Consider the following 25,935-nt stretch of genomic DNA (forward strand, 5'->3'; position numbering starts at 1 on the left):
AGGCAATTTGTAGTAGATGCTCTGTAGAGACGCTTTCAGTGTGGTTTCATTTTTTATCTTCTCGACAGTGTGCTGGAAATTCTCCAAAAACTATGTGTCAAATGTATTTTTTTTAAACTTTACTTATAACAAGCGTTAACATTTGATTTTCAAAGTTAAGCGTAATTTTCGAACGAATCTAATTGATTCGGAGCGAAATTCTCATCGCTACGTTGAATTCTAAGCTCAACAGGGGCTGCTATTTGCTATCCAGTACGGTTATGATGATAATCATGATATAACGTCCAAAAAGGACATCTTAGATTGAATTATATTTTTAATGATAATACGTCCGTGCAACACAAAATTTTGTCATAAAACTAATTCTTCGACTGTTTTTTAAATTTTTGCTTTTTATTCCAAAGTCCTAATGGAGGCGCCCCGTACTTTACTGAAGTTAGATGTCATACTTAGATAAAACCATGGACAGTTTGTTCGAGCTGATTGCAGTGCCGAGGCCTCAGAAGGAACATGAACAGGAAAATTGTGGTACCAAACCTTGGTGGATGTGTGCCTATAAGTGCTCCATGCGATGCATTTGTTTTCTCCGTGAGATAGTTCAATGTTCCCTTACTGGTTCCTGCTGCTTTGAGCGTCCTGCAACTTGAAACGAAATTAAGACAAAAAAAAACCCCTAGTGTGACAACCATCACCCAGCGCAAAGACTTCCCGGAACGTAATGGGCAAACAGCAATAGAATTTAGCTCCGTATCATTCCGTCGATCGTATTTGCGCGCTTTTGTTTCTGTGCTGCCAGTTTCGTCTATTTGTCGCTCACCACGGCCATCGCCATTCGCTGCGAGCTTGTGCTACGATGACAGCTACGATGAGGCACCAAAGCCGAACCGGTTTGTTTGTTGGCTTGTTTGTCGAGCCGAAATGACAGCGTTGCCGGACGAACATGTTATCGCTAATTTATGTCAACAAATTCAGTCGACCCCTTGCTGTGTCATGGCGGACCGAAATCCCTTCGGCAACGAAGGACTCACACAGCGTTCGTTATTATCGGCACAACGCTGTTGCAGGGTGAGCATTGTCCGCACATTTCCTCTACTTCACTGTTAAGCAATAGTGGATTTTTCCTTCCTACAGTTTTGATGCGAATATTCGCATCGCTCGCGTGAATGCGAACCACTGTTTGTTTGAAATCTTCCCCTGGCTTACCTTTCTATGAAGTGAATCGTACGAAAATTCATCTTCAACAACGAGTTTATGGTTTGCTGTGTTGTAGATTTAACATTTGTACCACATCACATCCGACCAGGTACCCGGGAAACGCATTTTTCAATTATGTTAAAGGCATAATGGCAAAATCCTGGGGTAAATCCCGCCAGTTTGCACAGTATGCGATGAATATTTAGTTTTGTATCCAGAGTTTCCGTTTGCGCATGTTTTGTTTGCGTAGGACGCGCTGTGATTAGAAAAGCCGCTATTTATCTTGCAGGAACGATATCCAAGCGCTGTGAGGAGGGTGGGTGATGTAACCGACGGCAACATCATCGTCAACAGTTCAACAAGTCAGAAATGTTTTTCAGAGCCGATTCTAGATGGAGATAGACACAGCACCGACACACAATGCAAATGGCTCGTGAAGAGCTTTTGTGCTGATGGGCGAACAGGTTTGAGTAAGAAACTTCCTGCTAGAAGAGTATCGTCTTGGACAATAGGTTTGTAGATAGATCCAAACTTGTCAACTGTGCTGAGTGTTCATTCGTGACAGAAAATTCAAATTGATTATTAAAACTGTTTGTAGTCAAATTTTCAAACCTTACTTCCTAACCTAACATGTTAACAGTCAATTCTTTGCATCGCCAAATTTTTGTATTCTTGTTCATCAATTGGTCTATGGTCACACAAAATCCTCATAACTCGAATGCTCCTTCAGTGGCCTTCGTTCCCATTCAATAACCAAGCGTTCCCAATTTTGAAATGTGACACGTGTGTTTGATGACACTTTTCCCAGCCACTTTACCGAACGCCGCACAGTGAAACCGAACAAGTGTGTTCGTTTGCTTTTTTCTCTCATCTCTTCAACCAGCTCAATCACACCAGCCTCAGTTTTCCGCCAGCCGAACACCACCACCATCACCACATACCTGACTTCCTCTTCTGATTTCGCAATCATCCAGTACACTTTGGAGCGCTTCCGGCGCGACCCGAGCGCGATTAGCTGCGACACACTGACGCCATCCGGGAGCGGGGGCCGCCGCGGTATCTGACCGGTCCAGTGTGCAATCGCAAGCATTTCCGGTGCCTCTTTGACTAGAATCTTCCCGGCAGGTGATGAGCGGCCCGGTTCCTGCAGGGAAAGGAAAGATGGAAAAATGAAATCATGATTAATTGGGTTTTCGCTTGCAATGGCATGTCGGGCTGCTGAATCGGACGGGTTGGTCCGTTCATTTGCAAACCACCCGCCCCTTGATCGAGAGCTTGGGTTTGGGGTTTGGCTGGTGGGGCTTTGGAGGGATTTCCGGTTTTACTTTTCTACGAATCGCATCATTTGTCGATGCATTTGAAAGCATATAAAGTGAGGTTAAAAAGCGAGGTAAAAGCAAAATGGAGGAAAAAAAGAAAGAAAGTTTTATTGATTTGAAAGTGCTGAGCGGTGCTGTTGGGAAATTCATTGTGTGCCCGTGTAGCAGTAGTAGAAGCGACGTCAAGCTGCTGGTCGCAATCACTTAGCGAACAAATGCAACCCCAGCACAATGTGGATGTGAATGTTTAAGTGTTTGTGGAAAAGCTGATATGGGAAGTAAAAAATCGCAATGGCAGCGAAACATTTATGTTTTAACAAGCTCATTAAAAATCGTACGTATGACGTAGTGCATAAGCCATTCTATAAAAAAAAATTAATATGAATTGGAAGCCTTTTATTTTATGAAGTATCAGACCAGAAGTATGAAGTATGTTGAGTATCACAGCAATGAAGATTAGAGGCAAATCATAACAATTTCTGTTAAACCTCCAGATTTTTAACAATATTTGTAGCTTCACATCCTGTTGCTTGATGTATTGGATTTAGGTTTTAAGAAACTTTTTATTTAACTTATTCTTCAATACAGAATAAAAGTAAACTGCATATTTTCACTTGGTGTGTCTTTAGAAACGCTTCAAAAATTATAGTTCATTATTATCCATTTCTACAGGCTTGCAATTGATTACGCCTCAGAAGAAATCCCAGATCTGACTATTTCGGGATGATTGTAGGCAGTTGTAACCGAATTTTTTGTTTTGTCTTAATTTTAAAACCAGGAAATACTCCTGGTGCACCAGGATCGACGAGGCTAATCTGTATGATTGATAGTACGAGTAAGTGATTGGAAAAACTGATACTGAATCGTCTCACCCACCACATTGAAAGAGAACGGTTGCTTCTTCAAACGACAGTTCAGTTTTAGGCCCAGTCTTGCGACAATCGAACCCTCAACCTAAGCTCCAGCTTCCACCTGGTGTAACTGCAGTGAGCTTCGTTGGTGATTTGGTACTCACGATCATTCCGGGTCTGGAGTGCATTATCGAGCAGTCAGTGAATGACATTGAGGAATGGCCAACGTCAACCTTCGACTAGCACATGAAAAGACCTCATATATTTGGGTCAGAGCCCATCGATTGAGACAACATATAGGTGTCATCATTGACGATCAGCTCAGCTGGATAACAAATCTAATCTACGTAATCGAGAGAACAACGCAGATGATGAACCATTCTCTTGCGATTGATGCCTTGCCAAATAGGCCCTCGAACTAGCAGAAGAAAAATGGTTGTTTTATTGGTGTATAAACTGGTGGTAAACTGATATCCCGTAGACATGTTCATTCACCTCTGAAGGTGTTAAAGTCCTAACAATAAACGAGATACAGGTGAAATTCTATAACTTAAGACATGGAATTTTAACAATGATGAGTTAATAAATATTATAAAGATACAATTTACGGGCGGTCCAAAGGCAGATGTGATAGAGGCACCGGGATTCACACGATCGTATGTTTAATCCCGTCCGGGCCGACTCCTCATACAGTGAACTAACTATTCTACTATTCTGCGATAATTCAAGGAAAGCCAGAAAGGAAAGGCTTTTGATGTTATAGAACCAGATACGCTTCGTGATTTTATTCATTTGTTCATATCTGTAATCTGTGATGATTTGCAATGCCCGGGCTATAATAAGGACTCTGTCAAAGACGGTGGAACCGAAATCCGTCCCACTTCTTGAATGAAGTATCCTTATCCTCCCAAGCTAAAGTAGATTTATTTTAGGTGTTGTTGGCAAGGCTATACAGTCTTGCTTATGTGTAAGCGCATTGAAACAATTCTGGTCAGAAATGCCAAAAAGTAAACTTAATTCTTGTGCCTTGACTATACTTCCGGGAATTGAATCAAATTCCAGTCATCGACTAGAGTTCTGGACTGGCTCGAGGACTCGTTTGGATCTATGAGAAATATAGATAAATGCATAATCCTCATAACATTGCTGATAAATGCAATCTAAACGGTTTCGCGTTCCTGATGCATGCACACTTTACTGTCAGTTGCAAAGCCAAGAAGATTGACAGCCATATTTTGATGTTTTTATTGCATTCCAACCATTGTGGCTTTATAAAGTTAGTCTAGGTTTCGAAGAAATCGATTTTATTAGCATATTATCCTATGGTTCTGTGCAATGTATCATGCAAGGACATCTAGTGGACTTAGCTCTAGTGAAAGGTGTGTTACGTAGCACTGTTTGGCCACCGTGACTATGACTGCTTAAGGTGACTTTAAAAAACAAGCTATATTGGATAGAATCTCTTGGATAAGAGATGTCTCGAGACTCAGGGAGCAATTTTGGTACATACGTTCGATAATGGTTTCCTGATTCCAAGAAAGAAAAAATGCTCTGAGCTGTCTTATATATGCTTCATTTAGGGGTTAAGGTGATGCAATTTCTGCTACAGATGATTGTACGAATTTCCGCTTGCCTATAGCCATTGCCACACGTAATATCACGTGCTGTTGTTTGCAAATTCATTGAAACACGTGCGCATAAATCACACTTAAATTCTGGTACATTGAAAACACACATATTTAATTATTTTTGTGGAGAATAATAAAACAATGTTTCAAAGTACTAAACAAAGGACTTTTAGCTGGAAAAATCTACTTTTGCTAAAGATTACGCACGGCTTAAACTACTGTACATGTAAGGCTACTAATACTATGCTATCTTGAAGTAGTATACCAGTACAAGTCACAATAGAAAAACATGGGTTGAATATGGGTTTCTTTCCTTTCGTGATTCCCAAAACCACACCAGTAACAGTAATTTGTTAATCAAATACAAACCCAGCGATTTCCTGGGTCTTCATCTCAATGTTGAACAAATCTTTCGAGGTCTGTTTCATCACCCTCGTTGTTTGCGATAGTGTTGCGGCCCTAGCGGCACATGCCAGAAAGGCTTCAACTCATGCTTCAAGCAAAACGAGTGAAGGAACACGTGCATGTTTAATGCATGTAATTTAATCTGTGAGAAAGTTTTTCACTTTGGTTCCGTTGCCCGGATGCATCGTATCTTTTCCCACACTCGCAACCCCCGTTCGGCTGGGTTCAGCAGACTGCTTGTTGATGGCAATCTGATGTTACAAAGTAACTTTTCATGCGCCGAATGCGAGTGAGATGGGTTCATGTCGAATGAGTTTGAATCACTTCTTTACGAAAAAAAAGCAACCAAATTATCGTGCATCTTACCCGAACCTTCAACGGGAATTGTGTGCCTTCCATTTCCGATGTTGTACCGTAGGATCGTTACTAGATGGAGTGAAGAATTGAAATTTATTTCCCAACCTCCCATTACACTCGCTTAACGATTGGTCTGATGTTACATGGCCGCGTGCATGCCCAGCCTGGCGGAATGTGTGGCCAGCAGTCGAACTTCAGTACACGGGCTATAAATATGCAGCAGGTTACGGTTTATTGTTTGACCCGTTTTGGTTCCGTCGATGTAAGAAGTATGAAGAGAGAGCACGGTGGCAGGATTCTTGATGGCAGGATTTGCTTACAATGGTGCTCAACCAAACCAAACACGAAGCTTGCCCAGCTTTCGGACAGAATGGATGTTTTTTTTTTTTTTTTTTTTTTTTTTTTTTATTCATCAGGGACGGCCAGGCCGTATTGCTAACAGAATGGATGTTGATGTTGATAAAATATTGAGCAAACGGAATATGCATTTGAAACACTCCGGGGCTTGGTAAGACTTAGTTTGGGGACTTGTTTTCTGCTTCAAATTAAATATAGCTATGAAAGACACAACTCGAGTCGCTGTTAGCTTAGCTTTGCCCTGGCAGCTTTAAGCTCGCGTATTAAACATGTAAACACGTTCGTAGTGCTTGAATGCGAAACAAGGGGTAACAATAATGGCAAGTGTTGAACAGAGGCCGTTCGGCACGTTCATGGTTAGAGAAGTTTTCATAAACTGGCAACAAAAGCTCATCGAAATGGTAGGACCTTCATTTCGATGTGCTTTTGTTGGCACGTGCCTCTTATCAGTGGTGACGAAAACAGAAGATGGTAGTTGTATGGCTTAAGACACACAAAAAAAAAAACGGAAACCACAAAACCGAAACCAGCAAAAACATGAAAAGCGGATATCTTTGCAACTTTAGTGGTTAGCTGGGCGACAAAGGTTAGAAATGGGGTATGATTTGTTTGAAAGAGATAGTGGCTTGATGCATTGTTTGAGTCTTTTGTGAGCAAATGGTGGATATTGCACGAGATACTATGTGGCATTATGATCTTCTGCGTTTCATACAACGGGGAAAGAATTATAAAATGGTTATCATTTCACCCGAAATCCCTCGTAACCTGTGTGATATCACATTTTCCGATCGCATTCGAAGATATTCCGGGAGGCTAGTAGCTATGTGAAAAATCATTATTACGATGGGAACTTACCGTGAACCACGCCATTGTGGAGTCATCGTACAGCACAACCCATTCCTCCGACCAGCGGCTCCATAGCACTTGTTCTGGAACAAAAAAGAAACAGATCAAAAGGAAAGATTGAGTAAAGAAACAATCGTGAGCTTTGAGAAGCTTTAAAATTGTAATCCTTGCAAATGCTTCCATTAAGGGCGTAAATGGATTGTGAAAAGAATGGAAATGAATTTTCCCGAGAGTATGGGAAGCAACGCAGAAAAAAAGGAGGAAATCTGTGCTAATATTTCGGTCATACACTAAATATTGGGTCAGTAACTAAGTAACGATTGTTTTAATTATTTAGGTCGGACGGGACAAAGACACTCGCAATTAATGTTTAAGGTGACCGGAAAGAACATGCAGTGGTATTTAGCACACAAACTGTAATGACACATTTTTTTTGGAAGACAATTAGTTTGGAAGACTTAGTTTTTGATATTTGTCATATGTATTAAACTGTTCTTAGTTCATCTTCTCTCATGGCTTTACGACTTACTAGGTTATGCCAGTCATCGATTGGCTTACTTGCCTTGATGATACCACGCTTTTGGAAAGTCAGTCCTCACTATGGGAGTAGTATCGTGTACGACACAGCTGTCGCCTTTACCACTGGACCGCACAATTGTTATTATTCAAGCATTGAAAAAGGAACAATCTCAAGCACATTCAAAATGCCCCTTAAATGGCAGCTTCGTCCTTGAAGACTATCATCATGCAGGTCATCGGGGACACTGATCTGGAGTCGTTGCTTTCAGAAGTGTCCAAATGGCGAGGTCTCTAGGAATGGTTAAAAAATAAGGAACATGAACCGGCTCAAGCTGAACTGAAAGCCGTGAGATGTCTAACATTGGTTTGTTTCTACACCTCACTCGAATACTATTATAGTATTTATGTGCATCCGGTAGGACCAGCTCGGTATTATTTACTATAAGCTGTTGAATTCGGACGGAGGTACAACGAATAAAATTAAACTAAGCGCTGTCAGCTATTCCGTTCGATGGAGATATTGGCTTGACAGTAGTTTTTTGCTAGATTTTGTGAATAAAATGTTTCTGGATTGTTTCTGAAGCAGGAGAGGTATTTAATTAGTTCTGACAGTAATGTTGTATTGATAAGCAGAGTTTTTTTAATAAAACAAATCCATAATTCGCCTGAAAGGTGCCAATATTCGTAATAGATTCGTCTTTTAAATAAAACACATAGAAAACATGGGACACTTAATTGCGAACCTAATACTTCTACAGCAACTGGATCCCGCAACACGAATGGGGCGTTTCCCATCGCTCAACCGTAGCAAATGAAAGGATCAAAGATACAAAATCACGAAACAATGGCCAGTGTCGAGCGAGCGAGCGAGTTTTCCACCGACTCATGTTTTCGGTTCTGCTGAAATATTCAATTAAATAAGAGCCCAACCAAAAACGCTGAATCCAGAGCGAAGGAAAAGAAACTCGGCATACGTCGGCAGCGGTCAAGGCTTTCTTCAGAGCTTCAACGGAGCTCTGCCAGCAGTTGACACTGGGTGCTGCGCCATACATTCATCATCTTTATCGGAAAATCATAAAGCTTCGGCATGTTTGAATGTGTGCGTGTGTATCGCCTGCGACTTGGAGTTGTGTTGTGCAATTGATTTCATCGCTCCCCGGCATCGACATATGATACGAAACAAAGGAAAAATGCTTTCAATGCTCAAACATACACATACACACGCTCGCACACATAATGAAAAGGAGCACGGTGTGCTTTCTTCATCCAATTCTAAGGTTCACTTCTTCCAAGAAGGATGACAAAACAAAGTGTCCCGTACGTCCCCACGGTCACTAGTTTCCTGGGCGTCCCGCATGGTGTAGAGGAGCGATTGTTTCTATATATTGCACCCTTAACTAACCGGAACGAAGTTTATCATTGTTTCAAGGTCATTTTTGGAAGTGCCGTACGCTGGACAGCTTTTTCCTGGCGGCACCACGAATCGACACGATGAAATTAGCCCTTGGGGCTCTTACCTTGGCGTTGGCTAGGTTGGTCTGGTTGCCGCAAAATTTCTCATCAACACTTTACCCATTAAGTTTGTGGTGAAATGAAATTTTTGCGAAAATTACTTTCTCCGTCCCGTGGTCGAGGGATGGGAGACGGATTAAAATCATAACTCCTGGCGCTCTGATGGGGTTTCGGCCGGCCGCTCGTCAGTTCTATTTCTCCCGGGAATAGAATGATAGGGTGTTGTGCTCTTCTTTACACCGTAGCCTCTACTGGTCCTCAGCAAATGGCCATCAGATCCAGCTTAATTTCCTTTCGTGCTACGACGTTTGAAGCACTTCCGGCACTCGAGTCAGAGCAGATGGATCCGTAATGAGTGCTGAGCATACCGAGCTTTTCGGTACGAAACCAAAAACAATCTTTCTTGTGGCAATTTTCACCACGACTTTTCATTCGGTGGGTGAAAGTCAATTTTCTGGAGCTGAAAAATTGAGGTTGAGCGAGTAGAAAGTAAAATTTATAAATCGTTTCCCTTCCCACAAGAGCGCACACAACCGTGCAAAAGACAAAAGTAGAAGATGTCGGTCGATCGTGTCAATCTTTCCCTGGGCCAAAAGAAATGCTGCTGCTCCGTGTGCAGTGGCTGCGTGTTCTCTTTACCTGCTGTTTAATTAAATTTATTATCACTTCTCTCTCATCAGACGGTGGTGCGTACCATCAACGTGAATGCGATGGCAAACAGAGCCACCGGCACCGGCATTCACACACACATCTTTTTTACCGCTCCCTCTCTCTCCCTAAGTAACATCTGTGGTCCAGACTCTAGCGAAACGTGTCCTGACACCAGGAGACTATGGCTTCCGGCACCGCATGTCATTAGGATGCCATATCCTTTGGGAAATGAAAATTGACACCGGTTTTATGGTAAATCTTTGGGATCGAGTTTTTGTGCGCTGGGTGTCTCTGGTCTGGTCGTGACGTGGCGGGAGAGGAGAGGATAAAAGGATTTTCTGTTTGGTTTGCTGGTTGGATGCATGGTTCTATCGGGATGCTGCTGGCTGCTACGAGCTAGCCGACTACCACAACCGACGGTCAACTTCTACGTAAAGCGGGAGAGCTATTCCTCATTAATCATAGCGGTGGATCGATGATGCTAATGACGACGCTGGACAGCAGCAGTCAACTGCACTAAGGGTAAGTTTTGTTTTCATTTCGCTGTACATTTCCGTGGGTGTGCACGAAACAGTTGTCCTTCTTGAGCGAAAGTGTTTCGGACAGGGGACCCAGTTGCGTGCATTCTGAAGCTGATGAACGGTGTTGAGGTGAAAAAAAGCAACGGGTTATCCATACGGTTTGCACGTGACATGAAGAACTGGATGAACCGATAAAGTACCATCAATCACTTGGCAAGTGAGCGTAATTGGTATCGTTTGAAGTTTCATTCAATGTTTGAGCATTCTCCTGATCTGGTGAATATAGTAGCATGGGCATTAGTGTTTCAATAAGTGGAAAGGGTAGAGCAAAAATGCGATAATCAAAATAATTAATTACGGCAACATGATTGAATAGAAGTCAAGCTTCAAATTAGTTGGTACTAGCTATCGAGCAGTTGTAAAACGAAATGGGCAAATATGTTATAGCCGGATAAAACAAAAAATTACACCAGAAATCGTGGAAATTGGATCCCTTTTCTATTAAATTTCACATTAAAGGCCATAATTAAAGGTGTATTGGTTGAATCTCGTCAGTATTAAACTGCCACCTTTACAAGGTAAATGTGTTTTCCAAAAGCTGCTTTGGAATGTGTGCGAGGTTCCTTTAAATGGCGATCAATTTGCTGTTGATCATTACAGATGAAGGAATGCTCACAAGAGATATCATTGGACTTTTCAAAACTTAAGATTGATTAAAAACATTCCACAGTGAATGGGGCACGAGAAAAGAGAGATGAAGCTGCCCGGCACAAAAAAGCACCTTAATAATACACATAAATATCTGAAGTTCACGGGTTGACATAGACTTTAACATAGTTGTCCTAGAAGATCAAATCATTTGTAGGATTTGAAGAAGTCCTCAAGAATTATTACTCAAAAAAAAAAAAAACTACTTTTATCGATTCTCGTCAGGGATATGGATTTTTGCAGTTTTTTTTTATCAAATTAGATTTTTTTAGATATAGGATCTCGCTCATTTGGGTCCCTTCTCACTGTGGAATTCCCGGCAATGAGAAGGCTGACTCATTGGCCAAAACAGGCGTCCAAGAAGGCGCTTTTCGACCCACCGACCTATCTCGTCCTAGGAGTTCTTTCGTTTTTCACAGCAACTTTTCCTGTCTCGCTGGCAGAGCATGTGGAAGGCGGATGAACTCGGGCGTTTTCTTTTCTCGATCTCTCCGCAAGTGTCCCTGCGGCCTTGGTTCGATGGGCTCTCTGTAGACCGGGCGTTCATACGAATGATGTCTCGACTGGTGTCGAATCATTTTGCGTTGAATGCTCATCTACAGCGTATAACTCTGGCTCAGACAAATGTGTGTGGCTGCGGTGAAGGATTCTACGATGTGGATCACCTTCTGTGGTCCTGCGTGGAATTTGAAACCGCAAGACCCTCCTTGATGAGCGCAGTCGAGAATATCGGCAGACGACCGGGTACAGAAATTAGAGAAGTGTTGGCTACCAGAGACCTCCTCTACATGAGGATCATCTTCCGATTCGCCAGAGACAACGGTCTTGTCCTATGATTCCACATCCCAAGTATCCTTCCAATCCTTATTCGTACTTCCCCATTCCCTTTTTGTTAAATGTTGTGTTGTCTGTGTCTTGAGTGTATTTTTTGTATCCTTGGACTGGACGTTGACTGGAGTGAGCTTGGGATGTCATTACTGGACTGCACTGGAGAAAACTGTACGCAGACAAATAAATGATCGTGCTGTCTTAACAATGTTTATTTGTTTGTTACAGTCGAGAGCAAACCACAATGGTCAACAATAGAACGGCCACAGCACCACAATAGCCGGAATTTGGATGCAACCAACCACCATCAAAACAATAGCCACAGCAATAGAACCGGACCATCAAAACACACATCATCCACCAATACATCATCATCATCACCATCATCACCACCACAACCATAACCGAACATGTCCGGGATAAGGCAAAGAATAAGGAGGAAATGGCTTATAAATATGATTGTAAATTTTAAAATTGTAAATTTCAACACAAGCGGTGTTGACAATACGGCACTGGACCGTCATAATCGATTGTAAATAAATAAATAAACAGATTTTTTAGGGTAGTTTCTCATAACGATCCATCACATAAAGCTTCATTTAACATACTAGGTTCTATTGACCGTTTCATAATTATATACTGTAACGAGGCATTTCTAGACAACGGCTAAGATGAACTGGACAGTGGGTAGGTTGAACTGAACAACCGTCGCCCTTTCTCGACAGTGATCAAGTAGAACTGGACAGTCATATTGAAATGGTTAGTGAAACGGTTTGAAGCGTTTCGGAAACGCTTGGCAAATATTTTAAAAGTAAAATTTCTCGCACTTGTATATTTCCACTCGGAAACCCTGTAAAACCAATTCATACTGGCTTTATTGAATTTTGAAATCCTTTTTCTAAACTTTGTTTATTAAGTTCTTAAGTCAACATTCTTCTCCATCTAAAGAAAAGCGACAAAATCTTATAAAAACTTGGAAAATCTAGATCTCTGAAGCTTTAAAGTAGAATTGTTTTTTTTTTTCAGAATAACTAGAGGGTGGTTCAGTGATTCGGGTGACTTTCCTGATAAATGCAGTTAATTTGTGAACAAGCTTTCAAAATTTGTCGTAAAACATTTGCATCGATTCCGGTAAGGATGCAAACAGACGTCAAGTTAACAAACCCACATGTACAGTTAAAACTGCAAGGACGAAATTCCACGAGTACGGATCGTCAATATATGACAAATATGGAGATGACATAAAAGGTTGCATTCGCCTGACTGCATAAATGATCGTGATGGTGATGGCGAGCTCAAAATGTGACAGCAAAAATAAAATAAAAAACCACACGCACGGGCACACCAAAAATCCCAAAAAAATACATTGTTCTGCCGAAGATGGAACATTTTATGCTGAGGTGGTTTCCCGGGAATCGTCTTATGTTTACATTGTTTTTGACAAGCATTCGCTTTCGGTTGTCAATTAGCGTTACTGTGTTGCCTTGTTGCCCCTACACGCACCGTTGAGGATGAGCGGATATTTACGCAGAATTGAGGCAGGCGCGCGTATCAAGGACAGTTGGATGTTTTATTTCACTCTTATAGTATTTGCTGTGGCACCCGCCGGCACTACCAAAAATTCGTCGGAAAGCAGTGTTCGTTTTCACAGTAGCGTACAATATGAAATTGGTATCACTTGTTTTGTGCTTTGTTGCTGTTATCACCCGGCATTTTGGTAAGATTTGTGGTTTTTTTATGAAATAGTACAAGTGTCATGGATTTTTCAATTTGTAATAAAACGATTGAAACCAGTTCGGAATAACGCCAAAAGTTCAAATGAAGAAAATCGTTTATCGAAACTGTACACATGTCGATGCCTCGGCTAGGATTACGCATTGAAAGCGTTTCATAGCTGTCGATGCTATTTGTTTGCACACATTTTCTCTTGGATTCTGTTTGCTTGACAGACTTCTCGTACCGAGCCCAATGTGTGAAAAGTTAGTGTCGCGAAGTCTTGCATCAATATTTGTGTTACATTTTTTTCCCGGAACTTCTCCAAAGTTCACAAACACTCCGGGGCAGAGTGAATGTTTCATACGGAAAGTCTCAAGCTACAACGCAGATCCAGCTGCTGTTGGCAAGCGAGTGTTAGATTAGAGTGATTCTTTGTCTTTTTACCAAAGGATATTTGTATGTGTGTGTGTGTGTGTGTGTCTATACATTCCTGGCATTAGAATCGGTACGTACGTACCAGGGAGTTGATGAGTTAATTCCAGAGCTTAACCTATCGTGATGGAATGTGCTACTGGATGGCTTAGCACGTGTCTACATTTGTGCCAGGGCGATAGGATGCCGCTAGCAGGTATTGTCTGACATTTCCGTGATAAGCCTTTACCTCAGCCAGCTGCTCCAATAAAGAGGAGATTGATTTTAATAAAGTTCTGAGAAGGAGTTAAGTAGCTTCCACATTTAAACTATCAGGCTCCATCTTGGTTCGTTTACCTGCATAATCTTGACCAGATCCTCCTGTGATCCGCATGACTACGGTTCACTGCCGAAGCAATTGTTGATTCTTTCAAAGTAAGTTGGCTCATGGGTAATTATTCATGTGCCTTAAATCATTGGGGAATATTTTGTTTCTATGAACTAATGATGGCTTCATTAGTTGAATTATTAGTTGCGCGCATGAAATGCATTCCAACCGATGTCCCAAAAGCAGGGTTATATGCATAGTTAACGCGTACAAGGCGCAGGTGTTTTCGAATGTGATCCTAAGACAATCCTCCCTGTCAAAGCTTGGAATGCGTACAGCACCATCTTCACCAACCGTAAACACTTTCTTGCCCATACGCTTTCCCTTCAGCCGTGTGCAATCAATTACTTGCACACCACTCGGCACCAGCTCGCGTATCCTACCGATCCCGGTGCACTGCAATCCATCAAAGTTTTGTTGTCACCGCACTCTCGTGAAGCGTAACACGGGTGGCATGACACGCTTCTGACACAAACTTTGCGACAATCAAATTATATCATAAACGCCCCCGGGAAAATGTGCACCGCGAGCGAAGACGCGAATTCATTGCCTGGCGCTGGCGAAGTGTACGGACCGATGATATGGCTGACTGGCGTAAATGGATGGTTCATTGTTTCTTCCGGCACCGGGTTCCGGTTGGTGCCACGTCTGCTTCCGCCCCGGACATGTTTGTGGGCTCCAGTGAGCAAAGGAAGGAAGGGAAAAACACAGCGTCGACACTGTGGGCTGACGGACAGAAACAACGGGAATTGCCTGAGGAACCAGTGAAGTAAGGGGTATGAAAATGAGAACAATCGCTGGCGTCGGTCGGTATCTGTCATTCTACCTTGGGTTTTTGGAACGGTGTGTGTGTGTGTGTGATGTAGTGGGAAACGGGCTCAGCTCTCGGCGGTGCAAGCGTACAATGTTGTGTTGCGAAGAAGCATCGTGTCGATGACAGGTTCCAGCAGCTCTAGCTGCACTGGAACACAGTACACTTGTACGTTCGTTGCAGCACAATAACGCGGGCATCCGAGAGATGTTTTATCTTAATTTGGCATTCGCATAAATCCCGACTCGAACGTTCTGTCGCTGACTTGAGACGGTATGAAGGATGAGCTAGCAAGGCCGTATAATGGGTTGGGTAGGGCATAAATTATTATTCAAACGACCGCGTTGAAGAAGATTGTTGTGCAACAGAACCAAGTTGTGAAGATGTGAAGGGCCTAAGGTTGTGTAATCGGATTGGTCGAGTACAGTTTGTTGCATGATATTTGCAGTTCGATGAGTTTTTAATATCGTTAAATCTATAATGGAATGATTGAAAAAAAAAAAACCTTCAGGAAACACGTAAGCCTTGGACGTTTGATTCTTGCTGCTGCTGTTGCTCTGCTCTGTGTCAAGCGTTTCGAACCCTGCCAAACGGTCCCCTTGACCCATGCCAATCTCATTGGCATTCCACGGGATGCTTTCTGAGATGGTTTCGGTATGTCGAGCGCATCATTCTTCGGGATAAAAATGGTGATTGATGGAATCTTTTCCACACAACTGCCGGAACGCAAAGGATCCCGGTCTCGTGAATGTGTGTGTGTGTCTGAGTGTATAGGTTAACATTGCATCGCATACATGGTTGCCATCCGACGTATGAGGGCACTCGAAAGTTCGTGGAATGTCTTCGGACACCGTAGCTTTCGCAGGTATGCGGGTTGATTGAAAGGTTCTATCGATCCTGAGCAAAGCGTCTCGTCGTTTCTTCCGTTAGACACATATGCCAGCTGGCACGGTTTTGGATCGGAAGCTGAGTCCATTTCAGCCGCCGTGTGGAAAGGACAAAAGCGAAATAGAATATTGTATTTCCTTTGCTAAACGGGACATCTTTGTTATGAAAATTCATTCGACAGGCAGTTTTTGGTTTGAACTGTCGAACGATCTAGTCTAATAGGAATGTAGATGGTTTGTAAATATGTTGCCGGTTTCATCAGGTGATTCCAAGGCACGGCATGTAAGGCAAAGTTTCAACAATTTCATGATACTCACTTTTGTAACGAAGTAAGTAACCGCCTTTGATTTGTTTTCCAACTGTGGCTGAAAGTGAAAAAGAGAAAGTGAAATAGTGATAGATTTTAATTGAAATTTGTTTCAAACTCTAAGAAACTTGTAAATATAATGCCTAAATGGTATCTTTATAGTTATAATAACTTTATGCCGCACTTTTACCGAGATTTGTGCTGTTAGTCTCATTTCTGCAATTATGAAATGATTCGCCAATAGAGAAAGGATAGTAAACCGTAGACTCACACAGGACTTAGAAGATCGTAACCTCCTCAACAATAACCAGCATGCGTTTCGGTGTGGTAAGGGTACGGAAACCTACTTTGTCAGACTGGACGATTTACTAGAGAGAGCCAGAAGTAATGAACACCACATAGATCTAGCAATAATAGACCTTAGCAAAGCCTTTGACCGGACATGGCGTCATGCCATCCTTCTACAGCTGTCCCGCTGGGGTTTTGGTGGATTTCTAACCAAGTTCCGTCGAAAACTTCCTCACGGAGCGGACATTTAGAGTATTAATAGGAACCGAATTATCCAACCACTACACATTAGAGAATGGCGTCCCACAAGGTGCCATTCTCTCTCCCGTCCTATTCCTCATTAGCATGGAATCCCTGTTTTTCTCTATTCCTACAGAAATCCAAGCATTCCTTTACGCAAACAATATTATCCTGGGCTCGTCTTCTCGTTCCGCTTGCGAATCCCGTAAACTGCTTCAAACAGGGGTTGACGAGATTCGACAGTGGTCGAGAGGGTCGGGTTATGAAATATCCCACACTAAATCCAAAATCCTCCACATTTGTAAACACACTTCTTGTACAAATCCACGACCGATCAAATACAACAACACACAAATACCCAACGCACGGACTGCCGACATACTCGGCGTAACCTTCGACACTCGTCTTTCCTTTATTCCTCACTCTAACAGGGTTAAGAAGGAAGCAAACAACCAGCTGAACCTGTTCCGGATGCTCGGAACCGGCAAAGCCTCCTGTATAACACAAAACCGCATCATCATCATCGCAATGCCTGGCTCCTACCCAAACAACTCTACAGCATCCTTCGAGAAGAGGAGCACCTATTTACCACACATCCGGTATGCCACTGGTGCATTTGTCACCAGTCCGATCAACTCCCTCCTCTGCGAAAGCGGCCTACTTCCTATGGAACATATCATCACCAACCGACTAGTGGGTGCTGCAGCTCGGATCCTTGAAAAAGGACTCGACGTAACTGCACTCATCACCAGAGCAAAAGCAGAACTACATACACTCACCAACCAATAACTACCATCGATCATCCAATCCACTCGCCGGGGAATTCGTCCCTGGTATTTCCGTACACCTGCCATAGACTGGGAACTTAAAAGCTCTCTCCGGGGAACCAGAAAAAGCAGACACATCGCCAGTAGTACCTTTACTCACTTAATTCAGACTAAATACAAACATTTTCATCATATCTTTACAGACGGTTCCGTTCATCTGGACTAAGCTGGCTGTGGGATTCACTCCACCACAGACAACTGCGCCATCAAACTTCTCAATCACATCTCCATCTTTTCCGCCGAAGCAATAACTAGCCGCCGACGAAGGACTACAGACTGACGTTCGCTGAAGATGACCGAACGTCATCTTCAGCGACAGTGTCAGACTCTGGCTGCCCTGGAACACGGCACTTCCAAAGATCCCCACAACCAGCTTCTAGGCTCCATACCTTACCACCCGAAAAACTCCAGCAGAACCGCCTCATTAGATTTTTACGCATCAGTCATTTATACAAAGAAATTTAAGCAATAGTTTAATCTTATCCGATACCATATGCCATAATAGTTTCCATAGTTTTGAAGGCAATAGTTTTCCATAATATTTAAGCCACATATACGATAGTTTTGTATTAGATTAAACCATCTTTTTTATACATTAGAGAGGCGAATGTAGTCTCTAAGACGCAAAGCCTCTATAAATAAACGAGAAAAAAAATTCACCAATAGAACTGGACGTGCAGAAAGTCTTCTTCCTGTTCAGAGGTTTCAAGAAAGTGCAACAATATACAGAGGATTGAGCTGTTGAAAGCTGGTGGAGGATTTTCTGATGCAAAAGTTAAAATTGTTGCAATGCATACAAATTGATCACATTAAAAAGCGCTTTCAGCATGCTGAATTGCAAAAATAGTCTTTGAAGCGTACGATCTTCAGATTGGTTTATCTTCTGCAATCAGTGGCGGATTCAATGGTCTACAATTATCAACTCAATTAGACAAGGACTGTTGGGTCATTCATCTATTATTACCTTCTGATCGATAGATTGAAGATATATCAGCAGTTCCCAAACTTTTTTCATGACGATACGACCAAGAATTTCTTGATCGAACTGCCTCAAAGGACTTCAGGAAGAAACCAAAGATTGAAACATATGATCATAGAAACCGAACCATGCCCTAAATGATGGAGACAAGCCATGGCAATGGCTGCAAAACTATTAACTATCCGATATTCTGGATGTTCCTATGATGCCAAGCAAAAAGCGTGTTCTTTTTGATTTGCGTTCTCTCTTCGCCGTTGAATAGTCGGTCCTCACTAAGAGGTGACGGTCCGGATGAGATTTGAACCCCGGTCTTGCCGTCCTAAAGCCTATTATAGAACATATTATAGAATATTTTCAACAGTTATAAAATCGTTTGTTATAAAACATTCTGCGCTGATCGATTAAATAATTACAAACAATCCGCTTCAAACATTCCTAGCAATTGTTCCAAGAAATGTTTTAAGCGTTCTGACGCTGAGCAATTTTGAGCGTATCCGTTCTGGGAAACCGAATGAAGTGATCAAAATTAATTGGAATCGTGTAAATATTTGTGGTTTTGCTTTGTTTTTACATCCAGGAAAGAGTACGAAATACTTTCAAGGCCAGAAGTTTGTTTTTTTCCCCTCATAACATTCAAAGTAATAATTAATTTTGATGAAAAAATAAAAGCAAAACTAGCAAACACCCTTCAGAGCTGGTTCGGCGCGTTGCAGATGGATGTCCCGTGGGAGCCAGTTAGTAAATCACCAAAGCCACAAACAAACTCATTAAAGTTGGTAGCTCTCCTTTAAGCCTCGTGGCTTAGGATGTCAACGGCAGGCGATACCGCACGAAGGTTGCCACCAAATAAATAAAAATGTTGCAAATGGGACGGTGAAATGCCAGCGTTACCGAATAGCTGCACAAAACGAAAAAGAAAGAAAAAAAAACAACAACATTGAAACAAGGTGAAATCGTACAATTTACTGAGGGAAAAACCGAACGAAATCGCTGCCTCCCACGCTCGCTTGGTGAGGTGTGGTGGAAGTCGTCAGGTTTGGGACACATCGTTTCGTCACGCAGTCGTAATGGTCGGTGGCGTCGGTGCTCACTCATTCGCTCGATTTTGCCCTGGAAGGTTTTTGCTGTCGGTGTTTTGCCAGTTGATGTACGTTCGCTTATAATATTTTCATAACACTCACGTTATGTCCTTCATGTGTGGGGTAGGAGAGGAGGAGGTTCGTTGGGTCAATTTACATTAATTAGATACGAACTTTTCACATATTTTTAACGTGTGATCGCACAGGAACTGGGTGGTTGGTAGAATTGTATTTCGTGTTTTTTTGCATTGTTTTGAGCTGGATGAAAGTTTCGCGAAATCACATGAACGCGATTCGCGGAGGAAAGACTTTTATTTTGAAACTGATTTGGTTTGATTTTTTATAGACCACCCTACATGAAATAAAAAAAACTTTATTTTATTTCAATGGTTCAATAAATTTCGAATAAGATCCGAATCCGAATTTCGCTTCGAATAAGATCTGGTATTTTAACAAAACATAACTTTATATTCGAGGGTTATAATTTAACGTTTTAACCAATCTTGTTTTAATTACCGTTCGATTGGCAACAGCAGTTTACAAGTAAAAGAAAAACTTTTTTTTTGTGCAAATAATTTTACAATCTGTATATCATAGCTTGTGTAAAGCTCCAGCAAGTAGCATTGATTGCTATCACCTCCATTACCAATCACGTTTTCATTTGACATCCTAATATGGAACGTGATCGTACTATACCAATTTAAAATTATAGCAATGATTCTTTGAGCCGAATAAGAATTTAAAATTATAGCAACGGCTGTTTGTGAAGATAGTCTTTCAAAACTTTAATAAGTTTTATATACTTTGTCGGCTACTTCTGCTTGTCCAAACAACCTGATAGTTTATTACTTAAAAATGACAGGAATAGTAGAATAAGAAAAGAAAAATTAAAATAAGTCCGGATGATGTTTGAGGATCTGTACTGCTAATGTCATGTTTAACGCGACCACTGGATCGTCCCTACGAATGAATGATTTAAATCTTTCTAATGAATAAATTGAATAAACTCTTCACAAAGAGTCGGAACAACACTATTGTGATTTGAATCGCAAAGAGATTGATCAATTTATTTGGGATTCGAACCTGAGCACACTGATGCAGACTATGGAAGCCATTGTCCCAAACCACAACCTCAACTTCCCTTCCCTCCTCTTACCTATTTTAAGTCACATTAGCATAAGTAAGAGGATTCCTATCCTACGTTTGTTTGCAAACTACATCATCCACATTGTTGGAAACAACAATGCTGTGATTGATGAAAATATCCTTAAGTGTTCTTTGTAAAACCTGTACGTCGTCCCTACATGTACCCCACTATTCTTTTGTTAGCTAGTTTTTAAGTTGTTTTAAATAAACAATGTTTAAAAAAAAAAAAATCGCAAACAAATTTAACAACTTTTTGGAAGTCATTATTTAAACATTATAAATAATTAGTGATTTACTATTTGGCATAGAGATTCGAATCCTTCTTTTTTTTTAATTCGCGTCTAGCTTAATTATAACGATTCTCAAAAGAAGTGCTATAAGAATTGAACCGCAATGGAAAAGGAGTAAGAGTGATTTAGTTATTTGGAAGGAGTAGTCATTCTCATCATTATTTTGTATACACTTTCCAATGTTATCGATGAGATTAGTCATAAAAATTTTGCGACAATCCCATAACCCGATAAACTGCATCAGGACCACCTTATTAGATTCTTACCTTTCAGAAATTTATACAGAGAAATTAAAGCAATAATTTTAACTTTTTAGTAGCCATAATAGCAATAGTATAATATAATAGACAGGGACGGTGTAGGTGGTGTAGACGATAACGACGCCGGTCTTCAAAAAGCAGGACCGGGGTTCAAATCCCATCCGCACCGTCACCCCGTAGTGAGGACTGACCATCCAACAACGTGGTATCGGCAGTCTAGAAAGCCATTTTCGATGGCCGGCATGACCTTAGAGGTCGTTAAGACAAGAAGAAGAAGAAGAATATAATAGACAATTCACATCCACAATAGTTTTGTATTAGTATTAACACCTTTTTGTATACAATAGAGAGGCGAATGTAGTCTCATAGGCTCAAAGCCTCTGTAAATTAAAGAAAAAACAAAAGTTAAAGACATGCAAACGACCCCCCGTCGTTGCACATAGAGGGTTACTGTGTTTTCTATAGCAATCAATAATAACAACTGGTCCTATAATAGAATAAGCTTGAGAAATGTTATTACTGGAAAATCTTTACGTAGAGAACGAAACTGAGGTTAACAGCAAGTTAATCAGCTCAGCACTAATGTGCTTTTTTAAGCTATGGACTGGGTTAAAGGAGTTTAAAATCTTCTTAGAGCAATAGACAACGAGAGATAGAGAGAGAGATAGACGTGAGAGAAAAACATGTTCAGGTATATTCTTTGCACGTCTATGGACATGACCATTATAATAATTAACTCTGTAAGATATTTGATGTTCAAATTCTGATAGTACTATGTTCCATGTGATGACTACAGAACTACATCTTTCTATACTTAATTTGATTTCGCTTCCTGATGATGGAGTTCTGCCCAACATACCCTTCTACATGCTTGCATTTTTCATGGGAAGCTACCGAGATGGTTTTGCTGCAAAATGATCTACCTCCGAGCAAAGTAGCTTTACAAATACTGAAACCGCAGTGATCTCTTCACACCATCGGTTCATCGCCTTCGAAGCATAGAAAGAAATAGAAAACCTGTAAAGAAAACCGTACCGATACTGATGGCGGAAAACTGATACGGCTGTTAAGGCTTACATGGGATGGCTTGTAGTGTAAAAACGAGGACCTTTATTTTGAGAATTTGGGGTTGCTATTGACTCCACATAGTGGTACTTGCGATACTCTTTTCGTAGAACGAATCCTGATTTACCCTGACATAGAGCTAGAAAGTTCTCACCGTTCTCGAGCGGCATTATCCACGATCCAGCAAAACAGGAAATAAACAGATGTTCTGATGATATCCAAAAATGTAGTGATGCGATGATATGGGCAAAATGTTTAATGAATTTGGTCGGTTAAAGAGCAATTCCTGCTTAAAGAGGAATGAACTAAAAATTTGTTCAAATAAATAAATGTGGTAGCGGACAAGTTTTACACCGTTTTTGTTTTTGAGTGATTTGTCACTCAAGTTCACTCAGCCTGATATGTAATATCAAATGAAAAATAGTGAGTATGTACAAATTTACGCAACATAAACTGAGATGAAAGATGACAGTAATGCTGCATCATGCACAGATTGCCTCTGAAGCGTAATGTTAATTCCAGCAGCGAAAAAAAAAAGCTTACTGCTAAACCGTTACCTTTTATAGTTTAATCCTGTTTTACTATTAGGCCTGGAACCAGGGAAATGCTGTACCTGTTTAATGCCAAAGCAATCGCACGGCAGGAGCAAAGGAGATAAAACGAACGGGAATGAAGTGCAGTTAAAAATGCAATTTTCATGTTCTATTTATCTGCTTTACAGGCCACTTCCGAGCCCACCTATTCTAACAACCCATGCTCTCCCCCCATAGAGCAAGGACTACATCACCGGTACTGTACCTTATGCATCGTAATCTGATACGGTCTGACAGAGACCGTCCCATCGAGGGAATGAAGGTAAAAAAAAGAAAAACTATTACGCCGACTAACGATGATGGTTGTAACGGGTAAATGGGGCAAAGGAAGCTGTAAGTAGATCATATAGCAAGAGGAAAAGGGAGAAAAAAAACGGGGGAAATGTAATTTAGTTGGAAGTGGATTGCTCGTAGCGGTTGGCAAAAACTACTTGCACGGAAGTTTGGTTGAATCAGCCCGTTGTTGATTACTGTGTAGTAGTAGGATTTGTGGCGTGGTAGAGAAACTCATCAAGGCAAATTTGTGAAGTTTAGCAAGTCTGTTTTTATTTACTGGGAAATTGGAAATGTTTTAGAAGTGACTGTTACGTGCAGTTCCTTTCTAATTATATGGTAAAACAATAGTGAAGCTGTATGTAAAACACATTTGTATAACAAGTCATACGATGAATACAGATACTAAATGAGGATCCTTTTGATTCAATGTGTGTTTACAATATTTTAGTACGAAATTGCATTTCAAAAGCCTAGCCTGCATATCACATTCTCGCAAGAGGTTAGTATAAGTAAGAATTGAAAACGGACCTTAAAGCTAAAATTTATCAAAAATGAGTAAACAATTGCAATAGACTAAAATGTAAACAATGAACCGAAATAGCATTTTTCATAGCTGTGTCGTGGCAGGTTGAATGTTTTATTGTTTCTGAAAACGTAGTTGTTCCATTCCTGATAACTTGCTTGGTTATCAGGCAAGTCCACAGACTTCGTTTTTACTATGAGACAAATCGAGGATAGGATGATCTCTTGATTGATTTCATGGCTGCCTATGACAATTGAAAAAAATGACAATGATCAACATTACATGTCAAGTGCAAATTCTCTCAAATTGCTTTGCTTCCACCAAGACTCGAGGCTATTTAGTGTTCTCGTCTTCTCTTTAATCTTGGGCTGGAAAGCGCTTCCCGAAGGCATTCTAGATCCTGGCATATGCTGATGACATGGACTTTATTATTTTGGAGATCTCGTAAGGAGCAATTGAGAAGGCCGCACAAAACACCGGTTTGGATATTAACGAGGTCAAAACCCAAAATTGTAGCGGTATCACCAGCGCTTCTGGTAAGAAATACAGATCCAAGCATGTGGCCTAAGTCGCTAGAGTCATGAACAAAGATGTAAAGACAAGGGTAAGAAGCTGGTGGTCATCGCTTTTACTTCTTTTTGTTGGCTTAACGACTTACTTGGTCCCGTCGACTGAACCACCAAGATCCAAGATCTGTGCCGGTGGCGGCTCCTTGCTGGCTTACGCCAAAAACTTCTGCGCGCACCACCGTACCCTCCTATTCGCTAGGGTTTCATCGCAGGGTTGGTCAGGCCCCCGATTCTAGACTTGTTGATATTACTTACTTGGATAATCAGTCTTCATAAAGGGAGAACGAGAGGTGGCCCGGTGGTATAGGCGACAAAGGGGCCGGTCTTCAAATGGCAAATCCCATACGGGATGTCTCCACGTAGGGATGACTGACTATCCAGCTACGTGGTATCGGCAGTCTAGAAAGCCATTTGATGACCGGCGTGACCTCAGAGAGGTCATTAAGCCAATAAAAAGAAGAAGGGAGATTGGGGATGGGATTTGAAACCGGGTCTTGAGATTTAAAAAAAAAATCTTGTTTGACAGCTCTTTACCATAAGGTCACTTTGACAGGCTAAAGAGTAATAAAAGCCCTCAAGTTGTACGGGATTCATCTCTTCATCTCAAGCTTGTGTGAAAAATCACGGTAGATTGTGACCATTATGCGTAGGACATAAAAATATTATTTAAATAAATCATTATTAAAATGAGAACAGTTATTTGAAATTATTGTTGAGTGTCGCAAAAGCTAGTTTATGTATAAGACTAATTTATAAAAACATTTCATTAACTTCATTTCATTTCAATTTCATTTCATCATTTCAACGAGAAAGTTCATTTCAATAGTGAGTCATATTTTTTAATTTAAATGGCTCAATATTCTGGAAAAAATAATATTTAAACATGATTAGAGTAGAAAATTGATTGAATTACTAAAACTTTATAAGAACTAGTTACAATAAGATTTTTTTGGATTTTATAAACCAATGTTTTTAAATATTTTCAATATGTCCTACTCAGCCATGTTCAAAAACGACTGTGGAGCTTGCATGTGAGTTTGCTGCGTGCAACTTGAGGGCCTATTTTACTCTTTAGCCCTTTGACATTTTTGCATACGTTAAAAATTAGCGAAATCCTGTAAATCGCACTCGAGAGGAAAATAGTCAGATTTCCTATTTATTGTGCAAAGTCCTTGCTTTCATAAAAGGAATAAGACTCGCTGGTCATGTTATGAGAATGACACTAAAAAACCCAGTCCTTTCAGGCTAATCACATGGACAGAAAGGCGTAATAAGCTTAAATTGAAATGATTAAGTGTTAGACTGATGATAAAAAAATAAACATTACGGACTAGGTGATCTTGTGCTTTTCTCATGACATCGTTTCCATCGCGCATCGTCTCATCACAATACTGTACCGAGGTGTCACAGTCCCTGTGAACTGTGGGCTGAACGCATATATGGATATACGATATGTATCAATGCAGTAGGTCTGTATTAAATCCAAAATTTAATGTAACTTTAACGTTTTCCATACTTACAGTTGCAACTTTTACAGGTAACTGAAATGAAATGAAAGAACAAAAAAAAAAAAGAACATTAGT

The 25,935-nt window shown here is 41.0% G+C and overlaps 3 protein-coding genes across 3 annotated transcripts in view; 1 reads left to right on the forward strand and 2 right to left on the reverse strand.

Moving 5' to 3' along the window:
* Window positions 1-25,935, forward strand: part of LOC126559687 (DNA topoisomerase I, mitochondrial) — a 524,180-nt gene that overhangs the window by 95,515 nt on the left and 402,730 nt on the right. The gene's annotated exons all lie outside the window — the stretch shown is intronic.
* The window catches only part of LOC126558619 (uncharacterized), a 55,015-nt gene that overhangs the window by 17,989 nt on the left and 11,091 nt on the right, over window positions 1-25,935 (reverse strand). Inside the window, exons 2-5 of the mRNA XM_050214663.1 lie at window positions 25,873-25,893; window positions 16,228-16,275; window positions 6,967-7,040; window positions 2,136-2,338 (exon numbers count right to left, since the gene is read on the reverse strand). Of these exons, the coding sequence (XP_050070620.1) occupies window positions 2,136-2,338; window positions 6,967-7,040; window positions 16,228-16,275; window positions 25,873-25,893 (346 nt within the window). The remainder of the gene's footprint in view (window positions 1-2,135; window positions 2,339-6,966; window positions 7,041-16,227; window positions 16,276-25,872; window positions 25,894-25,935) is intronic.
* Window positions 7,580-25,935, reverse strand: part of LOC126556917 (uncharacterized) — a 163,569-nt gene continuing 145,213 nt past the window's right edge. The window contains exon 3 of the mRNA XM_050212476.1: window positions 7,580-7,591. The gene's annotated coding sequence lies outside the window, so the exon portion shown is untranslated. The remainder of the gene's footprint in view (window positions 7,592-25,935) is intronic.

The sequence above is a fragment of the Anopheles maculipalpis genome, chromosome 2RL (assembly GCF_943734695.1).
Source record: "Anopheles maculipalpis chromosome 2RL, idAnoMacuDA_375_x, whole genome shotgun sequence".
In the NCBI taxonomy this organism is placed as follows: domain Eukaryota; kingdom Metazoa; phylum Arthropoda; class Insecta; order Diptera; family Culicidae; genus Anopheles; species Anopheles maculipalpis.